The 12,166-nt window shown below is 39.8% G+C and overlaps 1 protein-coding gene across 1 annotated transcript; it reads right to left on the bottom strand.

Moving 5' to 3' along the window:
• Positions 1-496: 496 nt before the first annotated feature.
• Positions 497-1,191, bottom strand: LOC115693675 (pathogenesis-related protein 1-like). The gene has a single exon (XM_030620714.2). It carries the CDS (start codon positions 1,140-1,142, stop codon positions 630-632), a length of 513 nt encoding a protein of 170 aa, XP_030476574.1. The 5' UTR covers positions 1,143-1,191; the 3' UTR covers positions 497-629.
• Between the last annotated feature and the right edge of the window lie 10,975 nt (positions 1,192-12,166).

Raw genomic sequence — 12,166 nt, 5'->3', positions numbered from 1 at the left:
GTTAGTCAATTTTGACTAGCGCTTATTGAGACCTAATCTATTTTTTTTGCCCAAGTTTATCGACACCTAGTTGATTAATTAGACGTAATATTCCTTACTCGGTCAACTAAAGGAGTTCAACTCATTGATACATAATATATATCGACGAATATACCACTAATTCCAAGTTATTAAATAATATTGGTCCCACATTTAAATCTTTTTGCCGTGGATGTATCAATCGATTCTATCAGATATAAATCTTATAAGCTTATCGAATAGAACTTATCTTTATGTGGTCGAGACGGCCATCGCCATGTACCGGCATCAATTGAAAGAGTTAATGGAATGAACTTGAGAGTGAAATGCGTCATAGAGAACATGCTTAGCTTCTCTTTCACAGTGTGAAGAGGCTTCAGAAGATCGCGATGTGCTTGAGAGCATGGAGCTGAGGAGATTAGATCAAGGATCGAAGTTCCTTCACTTGAAAGACAGAAATTGACAGAGAGAGAGAGAGTTATTGAAAGAGACTTACCTTCATCATTCATATGACTTTATTTAATTTTGGTGCATCTAAAGCTCTCGCCTCATCCTAATGGGGCGTTATTTTGACATGATAGTTCATCGTCCGACATACAAGGTTTTGCAAGTCAATAAGGCTTTTGGCCTCCAACGTTCCCGGGAGGATTGTAGTTACAAGTAACCAAAGTGCCGCCCGTCGCACACTGGGCCTTTGCGCATCCGAGCCGAACTGAGTTGCGCCACACCACCTGAGTGTAATGCCCGCAGACCTGCCCTGGCGCGCACGAGTTGGAGTTGTAGTCGTAGTAAGGCTTTTCCCCAACCCACATGTTCACCGCTCTTGTGCCGGTGAGATCAGGGGAAGCCCATGCGAGGTTCTCCCCGTAGGGTCCGCCCGAGTGGACTAGCCGCGTGCAATCCCTGGCATGCTTTTGGGCATAGTCCCTGGCATAGCCAGCCACTTGCTCGTCCCAAGTGATCTGGCCCACACCGACCTGAGAGCGAGCGGCATTGTGGGCCGCGACGTAGTCTTGGGGCAAGTCTTGGGCGACAGATAGGGGAATCAGCGCTAGGGTTAGTGCGACAAGGAAAAGGAGAGGAAGAGGCACACCCATATGGGAACTCATACCGTGAGAGACCATTAAATTTGCCAAATGAAAGATCTTAGTTGATTGGTGAAGAGATGGGCAATATCTATGGGGGTATTTATAAGGTGATCATGTGGAAAAATCTATCCATGGAAAAGTTGAATGTTCAAAATGGGCCACAAGAGTGCCCGTCAAATTGATTGATGATAATGTGATAATTTTCAGAATCTTTACAATCTTAATTATTGTACCACTGACTTCGTCTTCGTCTTCGTCTTCGTCTTATTATTATTATTATTATTTCTTTTTTATTTCAATTTTGGCTATAGAAATGATAGAGACTCCATCGATTCTTTACATGAACATTGGATATCTAATTAAAAGGTAAGCAGTTATCTTGAAACTCTTTTTCTCTCTTTCCACAAAGATTGTCGTCTCTTGGGTAAACGTTTTCTCTTCTCCCATACTTTTGACTGTATCTTTTGGCGTTTTCTGCTAAATTGGTTTCGCGTCTAAGTCAATTATAATTATGGAGTCAAGCACCAAAAGCTGAAAGATCAAGCTTGATGCATTCTCTATTTTTCTTTTTCTAACTTATGTTTGCACGAAAGCTGAATTTGGAAAATGTTAAACGCATGAGTAAGATTTTCATTTCGGGTTATAATTAGAAATTCATTAATTACTTCCGAAAATAATTATATGATTTGACAAAGCAATAGTCGGTAATTGAAATTATGGTGCCCGGATATTGAGGCTAGAGAAATGTAAAAATATACTAAGAGCATGCAATTAAATCCTCCCATCCATTCTTTGAGCCAGCAGTGGCAATATTGCACGTAAGTTCATTCATATGACGCAATAAGGTACAATTATTGGCCCAACCACATGGGCTATGTCTACTTTTATTAAAAAAAAATATTGACCTAAATAATAAATAAAATGGAAACATAAATAGAAAATAATGCCATATGGTACTTTACTTTAGATGAGTCATAAAGGACTTTTCTTTTTCGCCTCGTTTTCTCTTCTAATATTTACCAATTTTGTATCTCAAGGCAGACAAATAAATAAACATCTTAGCAATACAATTTTGATCAAATCAAAGCGCAAAATGGTCAAGCCTCAAATCTTTTGGCTGCTCACTGACGAGGCCCTAGAGCGTATTGTGCGAGCCTGTCACCGAAATTAAAATTTTAGCCAGACTCATCTATTTAATTGGTGCACCTGCGAGTTGCCAAGCCCATGATTAGGTCTACACTTAATCTAGATATTAACATCAATCGACACTTCTTTCGTAAGTCAATTATTAAATGTCTAAACAAAAGTTATAGATGAGGTATTTTGACGTTAATGCAAATTAATAAGAATTATAGAGGGAAAGGCGTGCCGCGATGCCACTTTACCATGCCCCAAAGTGGAGTTCTTCTCCTAATGATGCTTGCTTTGTAAATATATTGCCCTAGATCGAAAATTATTAAAAATTCTGGGAAAGAAAAAAGGAAGAAACGAAATATTATTAATAACTTGTTCTCCTTGCCGGAACTTTTCCATGCTTTACATGTCCCATTGTTCACACCGTCCGCAAATGGCTAGTGTATATATAAATTGTTCGTTTTGCGTAATCGAATATAAATATCAATAAATTTTAATTATTTTATCATCTTCAAAACATCGTAGGAGATTTTCTCAAAAAATACACGACGCGGTTTTGTCACATAGGCCACATTCGACTAATAAGCATTTAGATTAGTAACTTGTCATCTTCCAATTTCTATCGTTTAGATTTTATCTCTTATTAAGTTTAAACTTAAAAATGGATATATTAGAGAAAGTTCATGAGTTTTAGTTTTTGTGATACAACAACCAATCTAATAAAATAGATGAAGATATAATATCGTTGTAAAAATATACAATATTAAGTTTAAGTAAATCCATTTAGGATTTCAAGTACACAAGAGTTCTAATCTGTGATTCCACTTTCTTGTGACTATAGCAAGTGGAATCACATGCAGATTAGAACTCTTGTGATTCCACTTGCTATAGTCACAAGAAAGTGGAATCACAGATTAGAACTCTTGTGATTCCACTTTCTTGTGACTATAGCAAGTGGAATCACAAGAGTTCTAATCTGCATACTGAAAAGATTCCATTACCTCTGAATTGGAACCCACCGGCGATGAACTCCTTCAAAATCAACATCGATGGGGCATTTCATGAACATGCAACACAAGGAGCAGTAGCGACAATCCTCAGAGATGCGACTGGAACCTTGCTAGACGGCTTCGCTAGAACAATCCCGGCGTCTTCACCGTTGCACACAGAGCTACAGGCGATGTTGCACGCGCTTCATTTCTTCGCCTACTGGAGGAGCGAGCAAATAGTTCTGGAAACAGACTATCTCCAGATGGTAAACTTGCTGAATGACCAGAGTCAAGTCGGCTGGGAAGAAGAAGCTGTAGTTCACGAAGCCCTGCTCCGTATGGCCCAGTTCAGTAAATTAACCGTGGCCCATTGTAACAAATCCGCGAACCAAGCTGCTGATTGGATTGCCAAAGCGCATCGCAGAAATTCTCTGAATTTATTTTGGCTTGCCCGTCCCCCCCAACCGTTATGGGAGTTGTTATGTTTTGATGCCCCTCTGTCGGGTTGTAGTTTCAAGATCTCTTAAGTTTCAATGTATATCGTTCTATTTCGACCAAAAAAAAAAAGTACATCCTACTTCATTACATAAAAAATCTGACTAGTTTAAAGAAAAAGAAAACTCGTTTAGTTTAAATATCAATGTTCAGAATTTGTAGTATTATTTGTTACCCGTATAGATTTCACTTACTTTTAATGTATTTGAATAAAAGTAAAATAGAAAGTGCAGCATATACAATTAATTGAATAAGTTCCACTCTACTGATATTTGTTATTGATAAACATATTTTTCTGGATTAAAGCATAACTGATTCTATTTGAGTAATTTGATTTAGCATATTCTATGAATTTTAATAAACTTATATTTTATTCACAACACATCATTACGTTTATTATTTTTATTGTGAGGAAATCGAATGGCATACGAAATTCTTGTAACTTTAATAATACCCAAAAAAGTGATATTTATCTCGAATTCGCAGTATTTTTAAAGTAAAAAAATATTAAATTGCAACTTATTTAAAATAAAGAACATCTGGACTCTATTTGATTTTAATTTCTACTTCTAGAATAGACATAATTGAATACAGTTTCCATTTTTGTAAGTACGATATAGAAGCATGAAGATTCGTCTACCGGGCCTAGCTAAAATATTTAACAAGACCTAGCCCTGCACCTTGGTGTGTAGCTGTGTAAAATACAAATCAAAATGAAGAATACGAAGTATGATATGTTTAAGCATAAAAATAACTCAAACTTCTAAAAATTATTCATCAGTATTTTGAATAATCATACCATACGGACAAACTCACGAATCTGATATCATAAGCTATTATATTCTTTGTAATCTTTATACTGTCATAGTCTTGGATAATTTCATAGATATATAGAGTGCTTGACTTGAGAATCCATTTTAATAGTGGATTCGGCAAATGATCAATTTGGACAAACCTAACTATCTTGATCTTCTTTTTCCTATTGTGAACGTATTCTCTGACGTTTAGTGTCACGCCCGTACCCCACGAAGCGGGAGCATCCCACCTTCGGTCGATAAATTGCGACGTCCCGGAAGCGTCGCCGACCCATGCCCATACGAGAGATCAAGCACAAGCGAAGTATAAAACAAACAAACCCAGTGCAATTACAATATGAGCCAAGGATAGCCATCCAATAAACAACGATCAACGCAGAAAATATGTACATACTTATATTACTATTTTAAAACTCTTTTTACGTGTTCACGACAACAAAAAGGAAACACCAACAGTACTGGGAATAACCCAAACAGCCACTTCTCCGTTCCGCTCCATCCCTACCGGGTGCATGCTCGACGACCGCTTTGGATAAAAGGCGGTATTCCCAAAAAGAGGTGGTGCCCTCGACATTCTACGGCTGGGGTGCGAAATGTTTCGATTTACACAACCGTGAGACGAATCTCAATGAGTTCAACCCTAAACCTAGGCTAGGCTAGCATGCAATCTCCCGACCAGGAAACAAACATTTGAAATCATAACACAACCATAATCATACAATTCTTTGACCCCGCAGGTTAGATAGTTCAATATATAATAATCATGGGACATACGTGGCACACATTATCACACGTACGCCAATCACATGCTCATACACCGAGTCTCACACACTCGCATGCCATTCAATGCATGTTTATGCATGCAAATGTCATTGACATGTCATGCACATTTCTTTGGCCCACGGCCCACACCGGCACACTTGCCCAATTAATTATTATTACGACTCGAGTCATCAATTTTTCACGGCCCGGTGCGTCTAGCCTCGCTTCAAAGTGCATGAGGCGCATCCGATCTCGGCCCAGTCTCTAGCCTCGCTTCAAAGTGCATGAGGCGCAACACTTTTTCTCCTTGCGAACAGCAGCACCGCTTCAAAGTGCATGAGGATGGTCGCCTTCCGGACGTACCGGGCATCGTCCCGCTTCAAAGTGCATGAGGACGGTATCGACCCGAAGGTCCTTAGGTGATCACACGGCTCATTATTATCCGAACCCGCGTATAACGCTTCGGGTATTTTAGGTGATTACATGCTCATGGCAGACACGCATTCTCGCACAATTTTCATCACATGCCTCACTCTTGGCATACGCAATGCGTGTCCATGTTATGCAATGCAATGAACCACGAGCACCAATATAATTCGACAACCCGGCATACCCGGCAATTTCACCGATGAACTCCTAAATTGGTCATTAACCCCTATTATCCTCCCCAACGATTCTCATTAATCCACTAAATTTTTCCGATAATAAATTCTACTAATCGGTCCTCAACCCGGGTCTCAAATACACACGCTATTATCTAAGCCGCTCAAAAATGCACCGATAATACCTAAACCAAATCAGAAAACGCACTATCGCCCTAATCCGGGTTTAGAATTTTACTCACCAAAACAAGGGTCACGACGACGGAATGGCGGCCGATCACCGGTGAACAGTGAAACCGGGCGGCGGAATTCCCGACGGACGGCGGCGCGGTGTACGACGGTGAACAAAGATTCCGTACGGACGCGTGAATGCACCACCGCACGGGGACACACTCGTATGGACGCTGGGAACGGTGGCCGGCGAGGCGCCGTCCACGGCAGGCGACGCTGGCCGTGGCCACTGCGGCGACTGGCCGACATGGTCCTGATGAACAAAGGACTGCCGTGCGGACGGTGAACTCAGAATCGATGGTCGCTGTACGGACGGGCCGAACGGCGACGTATGGACGTGCTTGAGGCCCGGGTGTCGACGGAACTGCTGATCGGAGCTCCTATGCGAAGCTCCGGCAGACATCGTTGTAAAATGTAAAAATGAGAAAAGAGGGAAAAAGGAGAGAGAGAGAGAGAGCTGTTTTTGGACTATACCCGGGCTGTGGTGGCTGCACATAGGTGGAACTAGCTGCCGGTGGTTCGCTCGGCGGGACGATCACTGCTCGTCTTATTCCAGGAACAAGACTCGGAACTTGCGAAAGTGCACTGCAAAACCGAAACGGAAGAAAAGGGAGAAGAATTTGGGGGAAATGGGGAAGCTCTCGGTAGAATGGCTGGAGGAGAGAGAGAGGGTATGGTCAAATGGGTCAAAGATAGTCTTAGTGGAGTCCAAGTGTCATTATCCAAGCCCATTTGACAATTTTACCCTTGATCTAATGGACTAGATTTGATCAAATCCAATAATTTAGGGGTACAATGGTCTTTTGTCCCCTAACCATGGTTGACCAGACCTGGTTTAACCTTAACTCACCTTGGTTAATCCCAAAATTAAATCCAATTTTCGGAATTAATCAAAAATGGCCTAGGGCATTTTCGTAATTTTTCACCCCCGGACCGAAATTCCAATTTTTACTCGTACTAACTCCTCATGTGAGTGGCCAGCGTAATATGACGTCAGATTCCCAAAAATAGTCTCTTAAGCCTTTGAAAATCGATACCGAAATCCGGCCCAATTACGTGAACAAAACCCGCTAAACTTTCAATTTCGGGGTCTCTCACTAACAGGCGGGTTTAGAGATTACGCGTATCGACCTAGGGCTACCCGTATCGTAATGGTCTCGATCATTGAGAGAATGAGAAATTATCATTAGCCCCGCAGAGGCTACGATCGTTCGGTTTAGGTTCGGACGATTGGCCACGTGTACTTTTCTTGGTCATGCGAGATTCACCGCGATCCGAGTGTACAACGTTGGCCCCGGCCAAACCAAATCCGTTACCTTTCCTAAGATCGGCCCACATCGGTTCAAAATATTCTCTTAGCATCTCTCGTGATTGGTATCCGTCTCACGATAGGGTCCCCCAGGTCCACGTACCATCTTCTAGTTAGCCATACCCTATTGGTTAGTATCCCAGAGTGATCGCCTCTGGGTGAGACTTACTAAAATGAAATGCGAAATAATATCGGTTTCATTGATCCCGGAAATTACATCGAAATTGGCTGTTACATTTAGTATGAATCTCTGCCTTCTCTTTCTCTATCTTTGTGAAGAGGAACAATAAGACAGGCGAATAACTCAATACTCACTGCTAAATGGAAAAAAAAAAATGACATGCAGGATAATCTCTTAATGAAATTTTGCATTTTAGAAAATAACCAACTAAGTGCAAAATACCAAAATGGCATCGGTTGACAAATCAATTAGAGAAACGTTGGAAGTGATTTTTTTTTTGAAGAAGAAATTATTGGGTGAATCGGATGCATGCACGCTGAATTCTTCTGGATCGTTGAATCCGATGAATCCCATATATAAAGAAGGTGAGCCTCACTATATTGGACAATCTAGAAACATTTGCGTTCACACACTCGATGCATGTAATAACCTCTAGAAAAGATAATTGATCGCTCATAAAATAAACTCTCTTAATGGACGAGACAACTTACACACATCTAACTATCCCAAGTGTTATTCGACCAACAATTGCATCATCACCATGTCCTCAAACTCTAGGGGATAGAGGCATGTGCCTGTCCCCAAACTTTCAATCTGTATATATTATTTTTCGAGTTCTCATTTTGATTAAAGTAAACGCCGACAAAGTTCTAAGGCAATAACAAAGTAAAAGTTTAGGAGTGACGAGGGAAAGTCCATAAGAAAATGCACACTACTTCCAAAATTTAGAGGGTTTATATAGTTTTCCCTAAATTCAAAGTAAAGATAAAGGATGTAAAAGTGTAGCGGAAGAGAATATTCAGAAACATGATATATGTACCAAATTGAACCGTACTATTGAAAATAATAGGTCTCGTGTACATAGGTCCCAAGCGGGACTCGTCAAATCTGATGAGCTAAATTCAATTTTGGGTGAGTTTATTTCGCGGAAAACATTTTCCGGGAAAATATTTTCGTCATTTTCCAGCATTTGGTTTGCTTAGGAAAATAAGTCAACGGAAAAAAGTTTTCCTACCAAAACTTAAATTTAGGAAAATTATTTATTTTTTGAAAGAATCGGCAAACATTTTCCAAAATATGATTAATTATAGGCGCTTAGAACCGAAACTCTATGCTTGAGGGCTTGGAAACTCCAACGTTGGTTCCCGAGTCCCGAAATTCAAGACCAAGTCTCCGACAGTCGGGGCCAGGACCTTGGTGTCCCGAGTCCAAAGCCCCCAGCGCCCAAGCTCGGGTCTATTGAGGTCGGGTCTGAACCCCTGGTGCCCGTATCCAATGCTCTAGCACCCAAACTCAATTCCATAAAAGGTCGTGCTCGGGTCCCTAAGCTCGAACTCTAGTCCCGACCGTTAGGCCCAGGTCCACAAAGGTTGTGTGCGGGTCCTCGGAGCTCGGGTCATTGGTTAATGAAATATTTGTTCTTAAAATAAAAAATTTAAAAAAAATTCGAATTTTTAATTATTTATATTAAAAAAATCGAATTTTTATTATCTTAGCTTTTTTTTTTTCTTTCTTTTCCTTCCTCCTTCTTCCTCCGCCGGCTGCATGCCTCGATGACGGCCGGCAACCCGACGACCGGCCAAGACGTGGGCCAGCGAGCTCGAGGATTGGCCGATCTAGGCGAGCCTGAGCTCCGCTAAGGCTGGCGAGCTCGTGGCTCGCTAGATTTAGGCGAGATGGAGCTTGATTGCCCGAGCTCCATCGAGGCCGGCAAGCTCGCGACTCGCCAGATCCAGGTGAGCCCGAGCTCAGCCGAGGTTAGCAAGACTAGGCGAGCACGGGCTCACTCGAGGCCTTCACCGGGCAAGCCTCGAGCTCAGTCGCCTGTGACCGTCGCCGGTCGGTCGCGGCGGAGTAAGGAGGGAAAAAAAAGGTAAAATTAAAATAATTAAGAAATTGAATTTTTTTAAAATAATAAAAATAATTAAAAATTCGATTTTTTTTACTTGAGATAAAGTCACGAGATTGAAATCCTTTTCCAATGAAATCCAAACATCAAAAAATAATTTCGATCATGCATCATCAAATAAAAGAAAACTAATCGTATTCCTGAAAAATGCTTTCCGGGAAAACATTTTCCTCTATTGAGTTTCGCCGAAACAAGCGCATGCTTAGTACATAATTAAGGAATGAAAATTTTCCACAATCAAGCAGGACAAAGCAAAGTAGGAAAAGAATAAAAGAGAAAGAGACAAACAAATCAAGCCGCGGAAATCCGTCCGGTGATGCCGCTCTTCCCGTCCGTGCCTTTCCTCCATTTCTCCAACCTCGCAGAACATGTTGACTTTTCAATAACCCACGAAACCCTAGAAACCCTAGCCTAGTTTCTTGTCTTTAACAATTATTTATTTTTTCCCTTTTGAACCCCTGAATCTGATTGGCTCGAGCCAAGTATTTTCCTTTTTATTTTATTTTATAATAAGGCAGTTATGTAGTTGGGATTTTATAACAGATTTGAAATGTTAAGTTGCTTATGATATCCGGCAATCTTGCAAACAGACAACTTGAGGTCCCATGCATAGAATCTGCGCATCCAACGCCTCCACTATTTCATCTTTTAGGTTCTATTGCGTATGCTTTTTCTTTCCTTTTTTTTTTAATATAGCGAGAAAACCGCAAATTTTGATTCCATGAAACATCCAACTAATTTCAACAATCAGGTAAAACACGGATCAAAACACCATATAGGTAACCTAAACATGAGATTATTTGCACTCGTAACATGTGGAGCCGAACTAATATCTTGCTTTTAATCCACATGTTCAATGAACGTCATTCATGTCTATTGTTTTGCCACTAAGCCAAGACGAGGAATTGCATGTAATCTTTTATGCAATAAATTGTAATATTATTCCTGAAATGGTGGGTCTTCGTCGATTGTGCCTATAAAGCAAGCGGAATTCATGTTGAGCAAATTTCGGCTCCTACTTTAGGACGCTCAAAGACGATTTTTGTTTTTGCAATAACATAAAGCTACTTCATAATAATTTCTAAAAAATTATCTAAAAAGTCCTAAATTTATTGTACGGCGACTAATTTAATCCTCAATTTTTCAAGTTTGCCAATTTAATCCTAAACTTTTCATATTGATTTTCCAGCTAAGGATATCATAAACTATTATATTCTTTGTATTCTTTATAATGTCATAGTCTTAGATAATTTCATTGATATATAGAGTGCCTGAATTGAGAATCCATTTTAATAGTGGGTTCCACAAATGATCAATTTGGACAAAACTAACTATTGATCTTCTTTTTCCTCTTATGAACGTATTCTTTGACATTTTGTATGTACCTCTGCCTTGTCTTTCTCCATCCTTTTGAAGAGGAACAATAAGACAGGTAAATTAAACTAAATACTCACTGCTAAATGAAAAAAAAAATTACATTTCTCCATTTTGAACTGCTGAGTCTGATTGACTTTTCGTAATTCCCACGAGACCCAAGTTGCCTGTTCAGACCGTTTCTCGTCATTAACAATTATTTAATTTTTCTGGACCCTTTTGAACTGCTGAGTCTGATTGGCCCGAGCCAAGAATTTTCCCTTACAATTTTTTAACGGGACAGTTATGCCGTTGGGATTTTGTAACGTGATTTGAAATGTTAAGTTGCTTCTGATCTCCGGCAATCTTGCAAACAGACAAATTGAGGTCCCATGCATAGAATCTACGTGTCCTACGCCTCCTATATTTCATCTTGTAGGTTCTATTGCATGTACTTTTTCTTTCCTTTTTTTTTTTTTTCTAAATTTAGCTAGGAAACTGCGAATTCCGACTCCATTTTATATTAAACTAATCTCAACAATAACGTAAGACACGGATCCAAACACTATGGATAACCCAAACATGAAATTATTTGCACTAGTAACATGCGGAGCCGAACTAATGTCTTGCTTTTAATTCACACGTTCAATGAGCATAGTTCATGTCTATTGTTTAGCCACTAAGCCAAGACGACGAATTGCATGTAATCTTCTATGCAATAAATTGTAATATTCTTCCTGAAATGGTGGGTCTTCGTCGGTTGTGCCCATAAAGCAGGTGGAATACATGTTGAGCAAATTTCGGCTCCTTTTCGACCAAAAAGAAAAATTCGACTCCTACTTTAGGACACTAAAACCCAATTCTTTTTTTTTTTTGCAACGACGTAAAGCTACTTCATAATAAGTTTTGAAAAATTATCTAAAAAGTCATAAATTTACTGTACGGCGGCCAATTTAATTTTAAACTTTTCTCATTGATTTTCCAGCTTAGGATATCATAAGCTATTATATTCTTTGTATTCTTTATAATGCCATAGTCTTAGATAATTTCATTGATATATAGAGTGCTTGACTTGAGAATCCATTTTAGTAGTGTGTTCGGCAAATGATCAATTTGGACAAACCTAACTATTTTGATCTTCTTTTTCCTCTTATGAACGAATTCTTTGACATTTAGTATGAACCTCTGCCTTATCTTTCTCTATCCTTGTGAAGAGGAACAATAGACAGGTGAATAAATCAATACTCACTGCCAAACGAAAAAAAAAATACATGCAAGTA

Source organism: Syzygium oleosum, unplaced genomic scaffold, assembly GCF_021117445.2.
Source record: "Syzygium oleosum isolate NSW1041296 unplaced genomic scaffold, Sole_v2.1 Sole_v2.27, whole genome shotgun sequence".
In the NCBI taxonomy this organism is placed as follows: domain Eukaryota; kingdom Viridiplantae; phylum Streptophyta; class Magnoliopsida; order Myrtales; family Myrtaceae; genus Syzygium; species Syzygium oleosum.
This window is presented reverse-complemented; position numbering and strand designations above follow the sequence as displayed.

What these genes read in the sequence shown, in the direction of transcription:
- LOC115693675 (XM_030620714.2), bottom strand. Translation starts at nt 1,142, where the DNA reads ATGGTCTCTCACGGTATGAGTTCCCATATGGGTGTGCCTCTTCCTCTC.